Genomic DNA, 19,409 nt, shown 5'->3' with positions numbered 1-19,409 from the left:
TTAATTAGGATAATAGTTAATTATAACATTTAAGTTGCATTTAAAAATTATTGAATTATTCAATTTATCTTAAATAAGAAGCAAAATATTGTATTTAGTTTCGACCTAAAAGTTTGATTTATAAAATGCTTATTTTTAATTCTCCAATTAAAGAAATAAGAAATTCAAGAATAAGCTTCTAACTTAATTCTTAAGCAATGAAATTTTGTTTTTATTTCTGTTTATATAGTTTAAAAAAACATTACATTTTCATTGTAAAATTAGATTTTTCTTATAAATACTTAAAAGTCTTTGACTTCCTTAATTTCTTCAAAATTACACTCTTTATAAGCTATTTAAGTAAATATTTAATAATAAAAACATTAATCAAAAATTAATAATAATAAATAAATTTTTAAATGATTAATTGAAAATAATTGTATAAAAGTTAACATTTTTAAATTTTTTGCTATTTGTTGACCTCCATAATATTCTAATCAGCCCTGATCAAAAATTTTTGTATATAATTTTCCTATAAATAATGGTAAATAATTTACCCCTAATGTAGACAAATAAGGCATATTTCATATTATTCTTATAAACAACCTTGAAATTAAAAATTTTAATGTTAATAACTGATAAGAAAGTTTAAATTTAGCCAATTCATAGCCTAACCATCTTCCAATCGTAATTACAAATAAAGTTAATATTTTTATAAAAAAGCTAGAAAAATAAAATAAGGGGTAGAAAAAAGTAACCATGAAAATAGTCTTCCACTAAAAACTACAAATAAAATTAATCCTCTCATTCCTTTTAATATAATTATTCTTCCTTCTTGAATCATATGTAAAGATATAAAATTAAAAGTACCAATTATTGAATAATAAGTTAAACGAAATCTATAAGAAACTATTAATCCAATTGAAATATAAAAAAATTAAATAAATATAAATATTTAAATAATTTTTTGATATAAATTCAACCACTAAATCTTTAGAATAAAACCCTGATATAAAAGGTAATCCACATAAAGATAAATTAGAAATATTCAAATAAGTACATGTTAAAGGTAAATGTTTTACTAAACCACCTATAAAACGAATATCTTGACAATTAAATAAGTTATGAATAATATTGCCTGCACATATAAATAATAAAGCTTTAAATAAAGCATGAATTAATAAATGAAAAAGTGCTAATTTATATTCTAAAATTTATATTCTAAAATTCTGCTAAAATAGATACAATTAAACCTAATTGTCTTAAAGTTGATAAAGCAATATTTTTTTTAAATCAAACTCAAAATTAGCCCTAATCCTGACATAAATATTGTTATTGATGAAATAAATAATAAAATTATTATTAAATTATTACTAAATGAAAAATTAAAGCGAATTAATAAATAAACACCAGCAGTAACTAATGTAGAAGAATGAACTAAAGAAGAAACAGGAGTAGGTGCAGCTATAGCTGCTGGTAACCAAGAAAAAGAAATTTGGGCTCTTTTTGTTATTGCAGCTAAAACTACTAAATACCTAATTAATTGTATAATATAATCCCCTTTTTTAATTTCTAAAAAAAAATAAAATTTCATCTTCCAAAATTTAATATTCAAGCAATTGATATTAGCAATGCTACATCACCAATTCGATTCCTTAAAGCTGTTAATATACCAGCCCTAAAACTTTTTAAATTTTGATAATAACTAACTAAACAATAAGAAACTAAGCCTAAACCATCTCAACCTATTAAAATAGAAATTAAATTTGGTGAAATAATTAATAATATTATAGATAAAACAAATATTACAACCAATAAAATAAATCGATTTGTATAAATATCCACGGCTATATATTTTTCTCTATAGAAAATTACTATAGAAGAAATAAATAAAACGAAGCTTATAAATAATAAAGATATCCAATCTATTAAAACAACAAAATAAATATTAGTAGAATTTAATATTATAAAATTAAACTCTAGAATATAAGATAAATTTATAATCAATAAATATAATGAAGAGCCTAATAATATTATTCTCAAATATAAAAATATTACGAAATAAATATAATAAATAAAACGAATCAAACCTCTATTAAATATATATAATCCTGGATAATATTGACCATATTGAGTATATGAATACAAAAATAATGAAAAGACAGCTCTAAAAAATGATATTAAAGATAAAAATAATATACTAAATAAACTAAAAGCTAAAATTCTATTGATTATTATAATTTCTCTTATTAAATTTAATGAGGGTGGAGCAGCTATATTAGAAGAAACTGATAAAAATCAAATTAACCTTAAATTAGGTTAAATATTTAATAAACCTTTATTTAAATATAGTCTGCGACTATGTATTCGCTCATACGAAATATAAGCTAAACAAAATAAACCTGAAGAACATAAACCATGGGCTAATATTATTAATAAAGCCCCCCATAATACCCAATAATTCAAAGTTATAACCCCAGCTAAAACTAAACTTATATGAGAAACAGAAGAATAAGCAATTGAAGATTTTATATCACTTTGACGAATACAAATTAAAGAAACATTAAAACCCCCTAATAAACAAATTATTATAAAAAAATATTAAAATTTATTAAAAATTGTTTAAAAATAAGTATAAACCGTAAAAGTCCAAAACCTCCTAATTTTAATATAATTGCCGCTAAAATTATTGAACCAGAAATAGGGGCTTTAACATGCGCCTTAGGAAGTCATGAATGTAAAAAAAAATATTGGAATTTTAACAAAAAAAACCATATTAATGCATAAAAATATAAAAAATATGATAATTCTAGATTTATACAAACAAATATAGTTAAATAATATTTTTCTCTTAAATAAAAAAATATAATTAACATAGGCAATGATATTAATAAAGTATAAAATAATAAATAAATACCAGCCTCTAAACGCTCACGCTGATAACTTCAACCTATAATTAAAATTAATGTAGGAATTAACCTAATCTCAGAAAATAAATAAAAAATGAATAAATTTAATGAAGAAAATGTTAAATAAAGACTTAATAACAAAATAACTAAAATTATTTAAAATAAATTATAATATTCATTATTAAAATACAATTTTACCCTTGCTAAAATTATTGAACTACAAATTCAAAAACTCAGTAAAATTAAACTATAAGATAATATATCCAACCCTAAAAAATACGAAATACTAAAAAGTTGAAAAAACCCTCTATAATTAAAAATGAATCTAAAAGATGAAATAAAAAAAATAATTGTATTAATCAAAAATTCTTAAAACTTAAAGGAATCAATATTAATAACCCTAATAAATATATTATCATAAAAAAGAAAAAGTTGTAATATAATCATTACCATGAACACGAACTATTAAAATTAATATAGATAATCCTAATGCGCCTTCACATACTCTTATTGTTAAATAAATTATAGAGAAAAAATACTCATAAGTTATATTTCTTAAATATAAAAATAATCTAAAATATAAAGAAATAACAATAAATTCTAACCTTAACAATATTATTAACAAATGTTTTCGATTTAAAACAAATATCAAACCACCAGAAAAAAATATAATTATTAATAAATGTATTCACATTAAAATTTTAATTATTTAAATAAAATATTGGTCTTGTAAACCAAAAACAAGGTTTCTTTTAAAACTTCAGATATAAATAATATTCATCTTTAATCTCCAAAATTAATATTTTATTTAAACTAATATCTGATATAATTATATTTTTCTCTGTATTATTTATACTATCTTTAATATTCATTTTTATAAGTCATCCCTTAACTTGTGGATTAATACTTTTATTACAAACTTTAACAATTGCTATTACTAGTAGCCTCCTCAGCCTATATTCTTATATTTTATTTTTAATTAGAGTTGGAGGAATATTAATTTCATTTATTTATTTAACAAGAATTGCCTCTAATGAAAAATTTAAATTTAATTTCAAATTATTATTGATTATTACATTAACAATAATTTTATTGACCATTTTAATATTTCTAGATCATTATTATATAAATATTATAATACAAACAATTGAAACAAAACCATTAAATTTAAATAAAAACCTAAATTAATCTATAATAAAATATTTTAATGTTCCTAATTATTTAATTATAATTATAATAATAATTTATTTATTCATTACTCTAATTGCTACTGTAAAAATTACAAACTTTTTATATGGGCCACTACGACAAATAATCTAATGAAAATACCCTTACGAAAAAAAAACCCATTATTAAAAATTATTGATAACTCATTAATCACATTTCCAACTCCATCAAATATTTCATATATATGAAATTTTGGCTCCCTACTAAGAATTTGTTTAATAATTCAAATTTTTACAGGATTATTTTTAGCAATACATTATTGACATAATTTTGAATTAGCTTTCAATAGAGTTGCTCACATTTGTAGTGATGTAAATTATGGATGATTATTACGAACTTTACACGCAAATGGAGCTTCTTTTTTTATTTGTTTATATATTCATATTGGACGAGGAATCTACTATAGATCATATAACATATTAGAAACATGAATAATTGGTGTAACAATTTTTTTTTACAATAGCAACTGCCTTTTTAGGATATGTTTTACCTTGAGGACAAATATCTTTTTGAGGTGCTACTGTTATTACTAATCTAATATCTGCAATTCCTTACTTAGGAAATATACTAGTACAATGAATTTGGGGGGTTTTGCAGTTGATTATGCAACTTTAACACGATTTTTTACATTTCATTTCATTTTACCATTCATTATCTTTGCTTTTATAATTATCCACTTATTATACCTACACCAATTAGGATCTAGAAATCCAATTGGTACTAATAGTAATATTGACAAAATTCCTTTTCATCCTTATTTTATCTTTAAAGATATTTTATGAGCTCTAATTATAATTTTTTTATTAATCTTTTTAACTTAGAGAAATCCTTACTTATTAGGAGATCCTGACAATTTTACTCCTGCTAACCCTTTAGTAACTCCTGTCCATATTCAACCTGAATGATATTTTTGTTGGCTTATGCTATTTTACGTTCAATCCCTAATAAATTAGGAGGAGTAATTGCATTAATTATATCAATTGCTATCCTATATTTACTTCCATTTATTAATAATAAAAAATTTTTAAGATCACAATTTTATCCACTAAATAAATTTTTATTTTGAACATTAGTATCTATTATTATTTTATTAACGTGAATTGGAGCTCGGCCAGTTGAAGACTCTTATATCTTAACAGGTCAAATTCTTACAATAGTTTATTTTCTTTATTATTTAATTAACCCAATTACTTCATACTTTTGAGATTCTATTATTTTTAAATAGTTAATGAACTTGTATAAGTTTATATTTTGAAAATATAAAAAAGAGATTAAAATTCTCTATTAACTTATACTAAAAATAATTAACTAAATTATAAGAATAAAAAAAAATATTCTTATTCTACAAAAAAAAATTAAATAATTTATTGAAATAGGTAAATAACCCTTTCAAGCTAAATATATTAATTTATCATAACGATAAAGAGGTAAAGTCCCCCGAATTCAAAGTCAAAAAAAAGATAAAAAAGATAAATTTAAAAAAATATATATAGCTTATTAAATTTGCCCCTATAAATAAAAAAACACATATTATTCTTATAAACAAAATATTTCCATATTCTGCTAAAAAAATTATAGCAAACCCTCTCCTTTAATATTCAACATTAAATCCTGAAACTAACTCTGATTCCCCTTCAGCAAAATCAAAAGGAGTACGATTAGTTTCAGCTAAACTTGAAACTAATCATATAAAACATAATGGTAATAATAAATATATAAATCAAATAAATTCTTGATATTTAATTAAATCAATTAAATTTACACTTAAAATTAAAAATAAAAAAGATATTAAAATTGAAGCTAGTCTTACTTCATAAGAAATTCTTTGTGCTACTGAACGAAGTCTGCCTAATAATGAATAATTAGAATTTGAAGACCAGCCAGCTAATATAATTGTATAAACACTTAAACTTGAAACAGCTAAAAAAAATAAAATTGTTAAATTAAACCTAATATTAATTCTAATAAATGGTATACATATTCATATAAATAAAGATAATAATAAAATGAAAATAGGCGATAAATAATATAAATTAAAATTTGCTATAAAAGGATAAGTTTGCTCTTTACTAAATAATTTAATAGCATTTCTAAAAGGTTGAATTAAATCAATAAATCCTACTTTGTTTGGGCTTTTACGAATCTGAATATACCCTAAAACTTTTTGTTCTAATAATGTTAAAAAAGCAATCCTAATTAATACACAAATAATTAAAATTAATCTTGAAATTATAATTATTAAAAAATCTTTTAATATCAAGTATTACAATTTGTAATATAAATAACATTTAAAGATTCTAAATCCATTGCACTAATCTGCCAAAATAATTATTTTAATTCAAAATATAAAAATTATTTTTTTCATTTGGTCCTTTTGTACTAAAAAGTTGAATTTAATTAAAGATAGAAACCAACCTGGCTTAAACCGGCTTTAACTCAAATCATGTAAGATTTTAAAAGTCGAACAGACTTAATTAATTAGCTTCTGCACCAATTATAAATTTTAATCCAACATCGAGGTCGCAATCTTTATTATCGATTGAACTCTCTAATAAAATTACGCTCGTATCCCTAAGGTAATTTTATCTTATAATCCAAATATTTGGATCAATTATTTATTAATTAATATAAAAATAGAAAAAATGTTTATTAAATTTTTTTATCACCCCAATTAAATAGTTTTTAAATATAAAAAAATTAATTCTAAATCATTTATAAAAAAAATTATAAAACTCTATAGGATCTTCTCGTGTTTTAATATTATTTAAGCTTTTGAACTTGAATAAAATTTCACAAAAATTAAATAGAGACAGTATTTTTTTCATTCAACCCTTCATTCTAGCTTTGAAACCAAAAATATATTAATTATTAATAATATAAAAATATTAAAAAATATTTATATTAATTAATAAATAAATTAAATTTTTTTCTTAAAAAACTAGATGTGTTTAAAAACGAATAACATTTCATTACAAAAAAATATTTAAAATTATTTATTCCACAATGAAAATTTTAATTTTTTAGCTCTTTTAAATTCGAAAAAATTAAACATATAAATATTATTCAATAAACCCTAATACACAAGGTACAAAAAATTAATTTTTCTTTTTTTAATAATAAAATTTTCTTTCACAATACAATTTACTATAATTGAATAATTTTTTTCTTTTTTAATAATAAAATAAATTTTACTTAATTAAAACTTTTAACTTAAAAAAATAATAAAATTCTTATTTCAAATTAAATTGAATCTCACAATTAACTCTTTAATGTAACTAAAATACTTTTTAATCAAGCTCTAATTTGTATTCTAGACTCACTTTCCAGTAAATCTACTTTGTTACGACTTATTCCATATTAAATTAAAATGACGGGCGATATGTGCATATTTTAGAGGTAAAATCATTTCAATTAATTTGTTAAAATTACTATCAAATTCAAATATAAATTTTTAATAATAGAAATTATCCAAAAATATTTTTATTGTAACGCAATACTTCTTATATATAAATTGCACCTTGATCTGATAAATTTTATAATATTAAATTCTAAATATTTATAATTTTAATAAAATATTCAATTACGATGATATACAAACTAATAATATAAGTAAATTAAATCGTGGATTATCATTTACAGAACAGGTTCCTCTGAAAAGACTAAAATACCGCCAAAATTTTTAATTTTCAAGAACATTACTATTACTAATTTAGTATTAAATTTATAAATAAAATTTAAAATTTCACTTATTAAATTTTATATTAAAATTATTTCTTACAATTAATTTTTATTAATATAATTAAATTATATTATTTGTATAACCGCAACTGCTGGCACAAATTTTGTTAATAATACTTATTACTTTCAAATTTAAATTTCTTTAATATATAATTTTAATCACTGTTAAATTCTTCTGTAAAATAATTCACATATAATAAAAAATAACACCTAATTTGTAAGTTAAAATAAAACTTTTAAAAAATATTCACTTTTCCAACTGACTAAAATTAAAAACAAATTAATTCCAAAATTTATTTTTTAAATTTTAACCTAATATTTTAATTTACAATTATACGACTAATAATAAAATTACCTTCATATATGAGAACCAAATAATAATTTATAACCAAAAATATAAATTATATACATTTTAAAATTTTTAACAATTAACCTTCATTAAATAATCTAGCTTATCCCCATAAACTAGATTGACCTACACCCTTAATGTAAGCTATAAAATGATTAATTAAAATTTTTCAGTCTAATTTATCCCCATAAACTAGATTGACCCGCATCCCTGAATGCAAGTCATAAAATGATTAATTCAAATTTTTCAGTCTAATTTATCCCCATAAACTAGATTGACCTACATCCCTTAATGCAAGCTATAAAATGATTGATTCAAATTTTTCAGTCTAGTTTATCCCCATAAACTAGATTGACCTGCACCCCTTAATGCAAGCTATAAAATGATTAATCCAAATTATTCCTTTAATAAAATCAAATAAAAATATTTATCCTGCAGAAGCATCCTTAAAATACTTTATTACTCAAGCCTTAGCCTCTACTATTATCTTATTTACTGTAATTATATCATTAATCTCCTCAGATTATATCCCCAATAATTCTGACACTTGATTAATAATAATTCTTAATTCAGCAATATTAACAAAATTAGGAGATGCCTCCTTTCACTCCTGGTTTCCTGTAATAATAGAAGGACTAAATCAAACAAGCCTGAGAAAAATTATAGCTTATTCTTCAATTAATCATATTGGTTGAATACTTGCTGGAATATTAAATTCTAAGTTAATTTGGTAAGTATACTTTATTATTTATTTTTTAATTACTTTAAATATCGTTATTTTTTTATAAAATTAAATTTATTTAACCTAAATCAACTTTTTAATGCATTAAATGCAAATAAATTATTTAAACAATTTTTTATTTTAAATTTTCTATCTTTAGGAGGTTTACCACCATTTTTAGGATTCCTACCAAAATGAATTGTGATCAATAACTTAATTTTAAGTCAAATATACACTTTAAGAGTAATCTTAATTATTAATTGCCCTATACTTTTATATTCGATTAACATTTTCCTCTCTAACTATTTTAATAGTGAAAATCTGGTTAAAGCAACAAAATTTAACAATTTCATTTTTCTACTCTTAAATGCATTTACTTTACTTAGCTTATGCCTTTGTACTAGGATCTTAAATATCTTATAAGGATTTTAGTTAAGTTAAATTATCAACCTTCAAAGTTGATATTATATTTGATCTAAGCCTTAAAAATTATTTACCTTTATATTTGCAATTTAATATCATACTTACATATACATATAAGGCTTGGTAAAAGAATATTAATATTAATAAATAAATTTACAATTTATCGCCCGAACTCAGTCATTTTACTGAATAAATGGTTGTTTTCAACAAATCATAAAGATATTGGAACATTATATTTTATTTTTGTGATTTGAGCTGGAATAGTTGGTACCTCCCTTAGAGTACTAGTACTTACAGAATTAGGAAATCCCGGAACTTTAATTGGAAATGATCAAATTTACAATGTTATCGTAGCTGCTCATGCATTTATCATAATTTTTTTATAGTAATACCAATTATAATTGGTGGATTTGGAAACTGATTAGTTCCCTTAATAATCGGTGCTCCATAAATAGCATATCCCCGAATAAATTATATAAGTTTTTGAGGTGCAGGTACAGGATGAACGGTTTATCCCCTTCTTTCATCTAATATCGCACATGGTGGATCTTCAGTAGACTTAGCTATTTTTAGTTTACATTTAGCTGGTATATCTTCAATTATTTTAGGAGCAATTAATTTTATTAATACAGTAATTAATATACGACCTAAAGATATGACATTAGACCGTATACCTTTATTTGTTTGAGTAGTTGTTAGTAGTTATTACAGCAATTCTTCTATTATTATCGCTACCAGTTTTAGCTGGGGCTATTATTATATTATTAACTGATCGAAATTTGAATATATCTTTTTTTGATATTGCCGGAGGAGGGGACCCAATTTTATACCAACATTTATTTTGATTTTTTGAACATACTAAAATTTATATTTTAATTATTTCTGGTTTTGTATTAATTTCTCATATTGTTAGACAACAAAGAAGAAAAAAAAGCTTTTGGTACATTAGGTTTAATTTATACCATAATAGCAATTGGACTACTAGGATTCATTGTATGAGCTCATCATATATTTACAGTTGGTATAGATGTTGACACCCGAGCTTATTTCACATCATCTACTATAATTATTGTAGCTCCTAGTGGAATTAAAGTTTTTATATTATTAGCAACATTTCATGGATTAAAAACTAACTATAGACCAGCAACATTATGAGCATTAGGCTTTATTTTTTTATTTACAGTTAGAGGATTGACAGGAGTTGTCATAGCTAACTCTTCAATCGATATTGTTTTAAATGATACTTATTATGTTTCAGCTCATTTTCATTATGTTCTTTCTATAGAAGCTGTATTTGCTATTTTAGCAGGTATTGTTCAATGATTCCCTTTATTTATAGGTTTAACTTTAAATAATTTTTATTGAAAAATTCATTTTTTTAATATATTTATTGGAGTAAATTTAACTTTCTCTTCATAACATTTTTTAGGTTTAATAGGAATACCACAACGATACTCCGATTATCCTGATATTTTTACTCTATGAAATATTGTTTCATCAATTGGATCTTTAATTTCCCTTATTAGAGAAATTTTTTTTATTATTTATTTTTTGAGAAGCTTTCTCTATACAACGAAAAAGAATTAATTCATTAAGAATAAATCCCTCAATTGAAAGATTACAATTTCATCCTCCATAGCTAAGCATCTAAATTCAGGATCTGATAGTTAGATAGATCTATCAAGCTATTTCATATACTATGTTAGGCAATTTATAGATTGGTGTTTTATAATTCAATTAGTAGAAATAGATAGAATATTAAGGGTTTGACTGTAAGCTATTCTAATATTTTGTTATTTAAAGATTCCAGAAAGTTTAGGAGTAACTGATTTTATATATGGTAAAGGTGTATAAATATATGGAATATTTCTATCAACGTGAATTTGAATATTGAATTTTGAAACCTATGAATTTAAAATTTTTACAACAATTAATACAATTCAAAACCACCGAAAATCTTAATTAATTATTGTAAGTAAAATATTAATTATTTTAATACATTTATATACATACATATATATTTCTTATAACCAATAAATATTCAGCTACATTCATAATAGAGCTAGCTATATAATTTATTTAAATTATTAAGGTCTTTTTTATCATTAATAGCTTTTTCGTTCTTATGAATGTGAAGCATTTCTAAAAATATTCTTTTTCGTGTATTAGATTCTGTTTCAAGAATTTTTGAATCTTTATAATTGGATTTATGTTTTTGTATATTCCATGTTCGTTAATGCAGTTTTATTTTTTTTATCGTATTGATCACCTTTTAGTCTATTTACCAAATACTGAAATGTCTATCCTATATAGACAGCGTCACAATTAGTACAAGGCACTTGATATATACATAATATTATTTCTTTTGTTATTTGGTATTTTAGATTTAAATTTAGTGAAATATTTGGATAACGTATTATGTTCTTTTTGACTTATACTAATATCATATTTATGAAAATACTTTGATAGTTTTTGGGAAAGTCCTTATACCTACTTATGGTAAGGAAAAATGTTTTATATTTTGATGTTTGGTTTCTGTTTTGTTTTTTAATTGATTGTAGTATCTGTTTATCCTTTTCCTGATTATGAACTTCTAATCAACTTAAGAGATTGCATTTTTCAATCTTCCAGTAAAAAAGGATCAGCAAAATCTACCCCAACATTTAAAAATGGAGAATAAACATTTATTCTAACATCCAGAAGATCACCCATCAAATATTGTAAACCTTTAGGTTGGGCTTCAGTGCAAATTACATATTTCTAGTAATTTTTTTACAGGCATTTCTAGACGAAATAGGCCAATATTTTTCTCTGACTGTATATAATAATTGTTGTGTTCCACAATGAAGAGATTTTCTATGGAGATGAGTTGGAATAATATCAGTCACAACATGAGATTTGGGTAGAATAATTGGAAATTTATATACCGCCAATACGAATAACTCTATCCTTTAGGAATGGGTTTGGTGATAGAATCGGACACCCTTTTAGCATTGATCTGCTATTTGTTAAACAATAGTATTCATTTGCAAAGTATACCTTCTGAATTTTTTATATAATGAATAATTCCGTGATTTTAAGTTCTTTTGGAGTGAGTGGGTCGATAGTCGGCGTATTTGAGATAAGTTAAAGTTTCTTTCCGAATGATTTAATTTTTTCACAAAACCGAATTATGAATGCAGTGACAGCGAATAATTTAGAAAAATTTGAAATTCGTTCAAGTAGTCTTGTAACTAATTCATTTTGAATTACATTCGTGGATTTTGTTTTGCCTTTCGGAATTTCGTAGTCACCCCTCAAATTCCAAGTACTGCTATTGTTTAAGAACCAATGTGGTGCGTACCACCATAGAGTATTGGTTTTTTAGAGTTTTTAATGAGCATCCGCGCGATAAAATGTCAGCAGCATTGTCATTTGACGATACATGATACCAATGAGAACTATTTGTTGAGGTCTGAATTAATTTCAGAAACTCTATTCGCGACTAATGTTTTCCACTTGTAAGGTTCTCATTTTATCCAAGCTAATGTAACAGTCGAATCAGTGTAAAAGAAATAATTATCAAACTTAAAATTTATTGTATTATTTATTTTGTTCACGAGCTGTGCTGTTACTTGCGCCGCACATTAGTCCAGACGGAGTAGGGTCAATTTTTTGGTTGGTGCTACACGAGATTTCGCGCATAATATATTGGAATAAATTCGTCCGTCTGGTTTGACACATCATTTAAACAAACACGAGCCGTATGCCTTTTCGGATGCATCGGAAAATGCATGAAGTTCTATCGTGACGCTATCGTTATACAAAACGTGATGAGGACTGGTTTTATCATTTAAAATTAACATCTCCTTTTTGAACTCTAACCACAACTTCTCTAAATGCGGAGGTATGGGTTCATCCCACGATATTTTCATTAACCACAACTCTTGCATCATGATTTTTGCCCTGACTATAAATGAACCTAGAAGACCGAGTGGGTCAAAAATTAGACATATTGCAGATAAGACACTTCGTTTTGTTTCCAGTTTAATGTTCGACTCAATATTGGTTGCTGCATACATTATGGAGTCTGATTGTGCATTCCATAAAATTCTTAGTTTTGTTTGACTTGTTTCCGCTAAGTTGCAAATATTGAGATCTAGACCTTCACTTAGCTTCACCTTTGCTCAAAATATCAGTACTGTTGCTCAACCATTTTCGGAGTTCAATACCTGCACTATGATTATTCAAATGAAGTATTTAAACTAATAACTTGAATGAAATAAGCAATAAAGAATATGATTAATGAAAGGAACGGACTCTTCACCTTCTTCTCGTCTCTGCTAATGATGGAGATGAGTTCCCGCCTTTATGTATCTTCTTTAACCTCACTTCTTAATTGATGCCCTTCTTCAATGGGATTTTTATGTTTGGAGATTAATCACAATCCTATCGATTAGACCAAAATATGTTGGGGGACAATTTAATTGATTAAGAGAAAACTTATATACTTCAGTGGTCTGTAACACTTTATGTTTAACATAAAATATAATTCTCCGGTACAACACTCTACTTCGCTGATCATTTGTGGTAAACTGAACTTTTATTTCTAAGCACTATTGCCGCTTTTACAAACATGTTTTATATTCATCAACAAGGACAGTTTCCTCGAAATCTTCCATTATTAATTGTGTTATAGCACTTGAAATGGAAGCTCCATAGCACAACCATCAATTTTTATGTATATTTCATTTTCATATTTGAAGTACGTTGTTGTAAGTGTGAGTTCTATAGCTTCTATAAATTCTTTTTGAGTTATTTCTGTATATTCTTTAATTTTGTCCCATTTTTTTAATCAATATATTTTTTACAATAGTAATAGGAATATTTTTATAAAGACACCAGTTACATGCAGAAAATTCTTGAAGGACATTTTATAAAACGCAATTGTATTAAATATTGTAAACACTTCATCAGCATTTATTTTTTTATAAATATGAATTGTTGTAAACAACTTGACAATGAATATATGTATCGTTCTTGAATATATAGTTCATTCAATGTTTATAGTTAGTTCGCTCTTGAGATTAATTGTATTCATTTAATTTTGTGTAAAATAAAGTTTTTAAAAATAATTTTCGAAAACCGAAAATTATAATTGGCGCAGTCATTCGGATTAGTGCGGTCGCGATTTTTCACGCAAAGTGCGATAAAAAATTCCGACTACGTACTTCAGTACAGCAGCACTAGATCTACGTGTTCAACGAAGAACTTCAGGACTTCAGATAGCTGTAAGTGCCAAGTTTCCTTATTTATATACCTTTTTATCTATCCTTATCAAACTTTGAGTAAGGAAGAGATAATCTAATAATTTTGAATATATTATTTTTATGAACGATTTAGATAACTTATTGAATACATTTGGTAATTTAAACTTAAAAGATAGTTCAGATTATACAAAAATGACAACTTCAAATCCAAAAACCCTAAATTGGGAATTATTTAAACTAAAATTGGAAAACATAAAACCATACGACGGTAACAGAAATACTTTAAACAAATTTATTAACAGATGTGAAAATCTAATAGAGACGTATTCGATCTATAATGATCAAGATATTAATAATCATGTCTTGGAATGTATCCAAGAAAAATTAATTGACAAAGCTGAGATGATGGTAGGAAATAGGATTGAACTAAATACCTGGTTCAAACTAAAGGAAGCTTTGATACAATGCTTTGCAGATAGGCGCGATTTAGACTGCATATTGCAGGAATTAACAAGAACAAGACCGTTTAAAAATGAAAACTTAATAACATTTGGTAACAGATTACAATTACTGAAAAATCAAACAATACAAAGAATCAGTAATAATTTAAATTTAGGTGAAATTGACAAAAATGTCAAATAAACCATTGCGAAAAAACAGCTTTGAACACCTTTATAGCAGGATGTTCAGGCATCATACGCAATAACATTTATTTAAAAAAGCCTGTATCACTAGAGGATGCTATGGCTTATGTTGATGAGTTCGAAAATTTTGAAAAACTCTATGGCCAATTTTATGAGCCCAGTGTCAAATATAATAACAATAATAATAACAATGTTCAAACGAACCAAATAAGAAATAATAGAAATAACCAATATAGTAATTATAATTCTCTTTACCGACAATATTATGATAATAATTATAACAGAAATAACTATGAAAACAATCAAAGATATAATAACAATAATAATTATAATAATTTTCCTAGTCAACCGATAAATGTAAATCCCATGCCACAAAGAAGGCAAAACTATCCGACAAACGCACAAGTATTTGGCACCAGGAAAAATGTTTTCCGTCCAAACCAAATACCTACAAACCGGTTACCAAGACCAGAACCGATGTCTACGACATCGAGAAATTTTTCCGATAAACCTAGTAGACGTGTAAACAATAATAACAATTATAATAATAATAATAATGCAAACAATAATAGATATTTCCAATCACGAAATGAACGACCAAATTTTACATCAGAAGAGTTATATAATAATAATTGTAACAATAATGATAATGAAGAAGAAGAAGAAGAAATAATTGATTTCCAACATTTATTTGAGTCAGACGAAAATAATGACCAAACCGTAAATTTTCGGAAAGAGCCTCGGAAAAAGAATCAAAAATAAAAGAAATTTTACTCCTAATGATCCATTAACATATTTTGAAAATTTCATAGAAACTAACGAACCAGAATCCAGTGAACAAGTAATTGAAATAAATTTCACATCTAATAATTCATCGCCAAAAATTCAAAAATTCATAAAAATGAAAGAATCGGAATTAAATCATTGTAAAGAAATAAATGAACAAGAAGAACTAGATCTCAGTAAATTATTTGATGAAGAAGAAAAAGATAAATTAAACAATTCAGAAGAAAATATTATAATGGTAGGAGAAATGAATAATGATACAAAAGGAGAATTAGTAGTAGAATTATTTGATAAAGTGGAATTAATTGTGGAATTAAAATATTCAGGATTAGATGAATTAAAAATGAATGAAAATGATAATGAAAGTGAAGTAAAAGGGAATGTAATAGAATTAAATGGAAAAATAAATGAAATAAATAATGATGAGACAATGGAAGAAAAAGATATAAATGATGTTATAAAAATAGATAATGATATATTAGAAAAAGAATGTTATGTTATAAAACCTGAATTAAATACAAATATATTGGATATACAAAATCAAAATAATATCATTGATAAAAGAGAAATAAATAATGAAAATGACTAAGTTGAGATTAATTATGAAACAATTAACAAAGAATTTGATAGAAATAATTGTGAAATAATTTCAAAATATTTCAATAGAAAATTAAATGCTATACTAAATGAAAAATTAATTGAAGAACTATTTTCGAAACGTAGATATTATCATTCATTAAAATGGTAAGCAATTCAAGAAATTATAAAATTTATGCAAAGAACTTTCTTTCTTTTTTATTATTATGTTATAAGAATAGATAAGATTTAGAATTAATAGATAATAAATAAGTAAAATATATATATATATATATATATATATATATATATATATATATATATATATATATATATATATATATATATGAAAAAAGAAATAAATGAAACGTTTAAGACAATTTATATAATTTTGAATAAGCCTCTTAGTGTTTATCCTTTAGAAAAAATACATTCCTCCTTAGAAAACCCAATATTAGAAATACCAATTTCAAGTAGATCATTGAATACTTATAAACATCAAATTTTAATAACAAGTGGCGAAGTAAATAATATAAGAACACAGAGAGAAAAATGTTTTGATAACACTCGTATATATATAATTTTATCTAAGAGAGATTTAGAAAATAACATAATTCAGTTTGTTAAGGAATATATTGACCCTAAACAACTTTACGCATTATATTTTAGAGAACCCTTAAAACCAGAACAATTTATAGCTACAGTACAAAAATATTTTAAAAATGCAGCATTTAAATTTATTCATTGTATAAATGTAGTCAAAGATATTTTAATTGAAGAAGAACAAAAAGAAAAATTAGAATACTATCACATATACAAAAAGGGACACATAGGAATTAATGAATAAAAAAAATCATTAACTGAAAAATATTATTGGCCTAAAATGTTACAAGATATAGAAAATTTTGTTAATAATTGCGAAATATGCCAAAAGAATAAATATGACAGAAATCCACCAGTAATTAAATTCAATTTAACCCCAACAGCCAGTAAACCATTTGAACATATACATATAGATACTTTTAAAATAGCAAATCAGTCATATTTAACTATAATAGATGCTTTCTCTCGTTACGGTCAAGCATATTCAATGCCAAGTGTGAATGGAACCTCGTTGTTGATAATATATTAAATTATGTCACTCATTACGGTTTACCTTACAAAATTACAGCTGATTGTGGTTCAGAGTTCAAGAACAACGAACTACAAGATTTTTGCAAATTGCACAAAATTGAGCTACATTATACAACGTCTAAAAATAGTAATTCCAATTCACCGGTAGAACGTTTTCACTTTAGTCTTATTGAACATTTTAGATGTATAAAAGAAAATAATAATGATTTAACTCCTAATCAATTAATAAAACATTCAATATCGGCATATAATAATTCGATTCACTCTGTAACACAATTTACACCATTTGAAATTATTAAAGGTCATATAAACAACCCCGATGGTCATTTAATAATATCCAATTATATACAAAATCATAAAGAAACGTCAAAATTATTATATGAAAAAATTAAATTTAGAAATGCTAATATTAAAGAAAAAATAATAAATAAGAGAAACGAACTAGAAATGGTCCACCTTCCTATGAAAATCAAGACATAGCTTATATAAAAACAAAATTCCGAGATAAAAAATTACCCAAATTTAAAAAAGCAAAAATTGTGAAAGACTCTGGCATATTATTAGAAACAAATAAAGGAACTTATCACAAAAACATAATAAGAAAACCAAAAACTAAAACAAAAAAATTGTTACAGGATAATGAAGCTGACAATAGTATTAATATTACTACTACTTTACAAGACGACCAAGACAGAAGACATAGTAATTACAAACGTAAATAACTTATTATTACCCATTAATTTAGGAAACAGTAATCTTATATATACCAAACACACTTTCATATATTATATAGATTTAGAATTTATTCATAAACAAACTAATAATTTGAAACAATATTATTATAGTTTAAAAAATAATTTATTTCAAGCGAATGCTACAAATCCTATTTCATATCATAATTTGGTTGAACAATCATTAAGTAGAACGGAAATTTTAATTAATACTTTGGACAAAAAATCAGAAAATATTTATCCACATTTAAGATTAAAAAGAGGATTAATAAATGCAGTAGGAAAAATAGATAAATGGCTTTTTGGAACTCTAGATTCAGATGATGAAGAACGATAGGATAATGCTATAAATGTTTTACAACAAAATCAAAAACACATAATTCATGAAGTAAATTTACAAATACCGCTACACAAAAAATTAATTGATCATTATAATAAATCGATTACGACTCTATGGACTAATCAACAAAAACTTACTGATAATTTAGAGAAATTTTACATTTCACAGTACAATTTCACAGATTAATCTGGATTGTCTAAGTTTGATTACATTGATTAACAATATTGAAAATGCAATAACATTTTCTAAATTAAATACGATTCACAGTTCTGTTATATCAAGTCAAGAAATTTTAGAAATGATGAAATATTTAAATACTATTTATAATGAAGAACAAATCCCAAAATATTTTCTTGGTTCACAAGTAACCTTTTCTAAATCTAAAATAATTTTTGCTACTCATGTTCCAATCCTTAAACCTAAAACCTATGAATTTTTCCATTTATATCCTATAATCCAAAATTATACGATTTGTATCCCTCCTCAACCTTACTTGGCCATCAATCAAGAAGAAGTCAATTTTATTAAAGAAGAATGTCCAGCGATAGAGGAAAAATATTATTGTAAAGAAACATTTAAGTTAAAAGACAATTGTACTATTGA

General features: G+C 24.0%; 1 protein-coding gene and 3 pseudogenes across 1 annotated transcript; 3 read left to right on the top strand and 1 right to left on the bottom strand.

Annotated features, from left to right (window-relative positions):
- Window positions 1–602: 602 nt before the first annotated feature.
- Window positions 603–2,428, bottom strand: LOC130901666 (NADH-ubiquinone oxidoreductase chain 5-like; annotated as a pseudogene).
- Window positions 2,429–4,207: 1,779 nt separating this feature from the next.
- LOC130901658 (cytochrome b-like) lies at window positions 4,208–5,020 on the top strand (annotated as a pseudogene).
- Window positions 5,021–10,206: 5,186 nt separating this feature from the next.
- On the top strand, window positions 10,207–10,985 carry LOC130891305 (cytochrome c oxidase subunit 1-like; annotated as a pseudogene).
- Window positions 10,986–14,787: 3,802 nt separating this feature from the next.
- On the top strand, window positions 14,788–15,237 carry LOC130901649 (uncharacterized). Its single transcript, XM_057813171.1, has one exon. The coding sequence runs from the start codon at window positions 14,788–14,790 to the stop codon at window positions 15,235–15,237; it is 450 nt and encodes a 149-aa protein (XP_057669154.1).
- The last annotated feature ends 4,172 nt before the right edge of the window (window positions 15,238–19,409 follow it).

This window comes from Diorhabda carinulata, chromosome 1, assembly GCF_026250575.1.
Source record: "Diorhabda carinulata isolate Delta chromosome 1, icDioCari1.1, whole genome shotgun sequence".
NCBI lineage: Eukaryota > Metazoa > Arthropoda > Insecta > Coleoptera > Chrysomelidae > Diorhabda > Diorhabda carinulata.
This window is presented reverse-complemented; position numbering and strand designations above follow the sequence as displayed.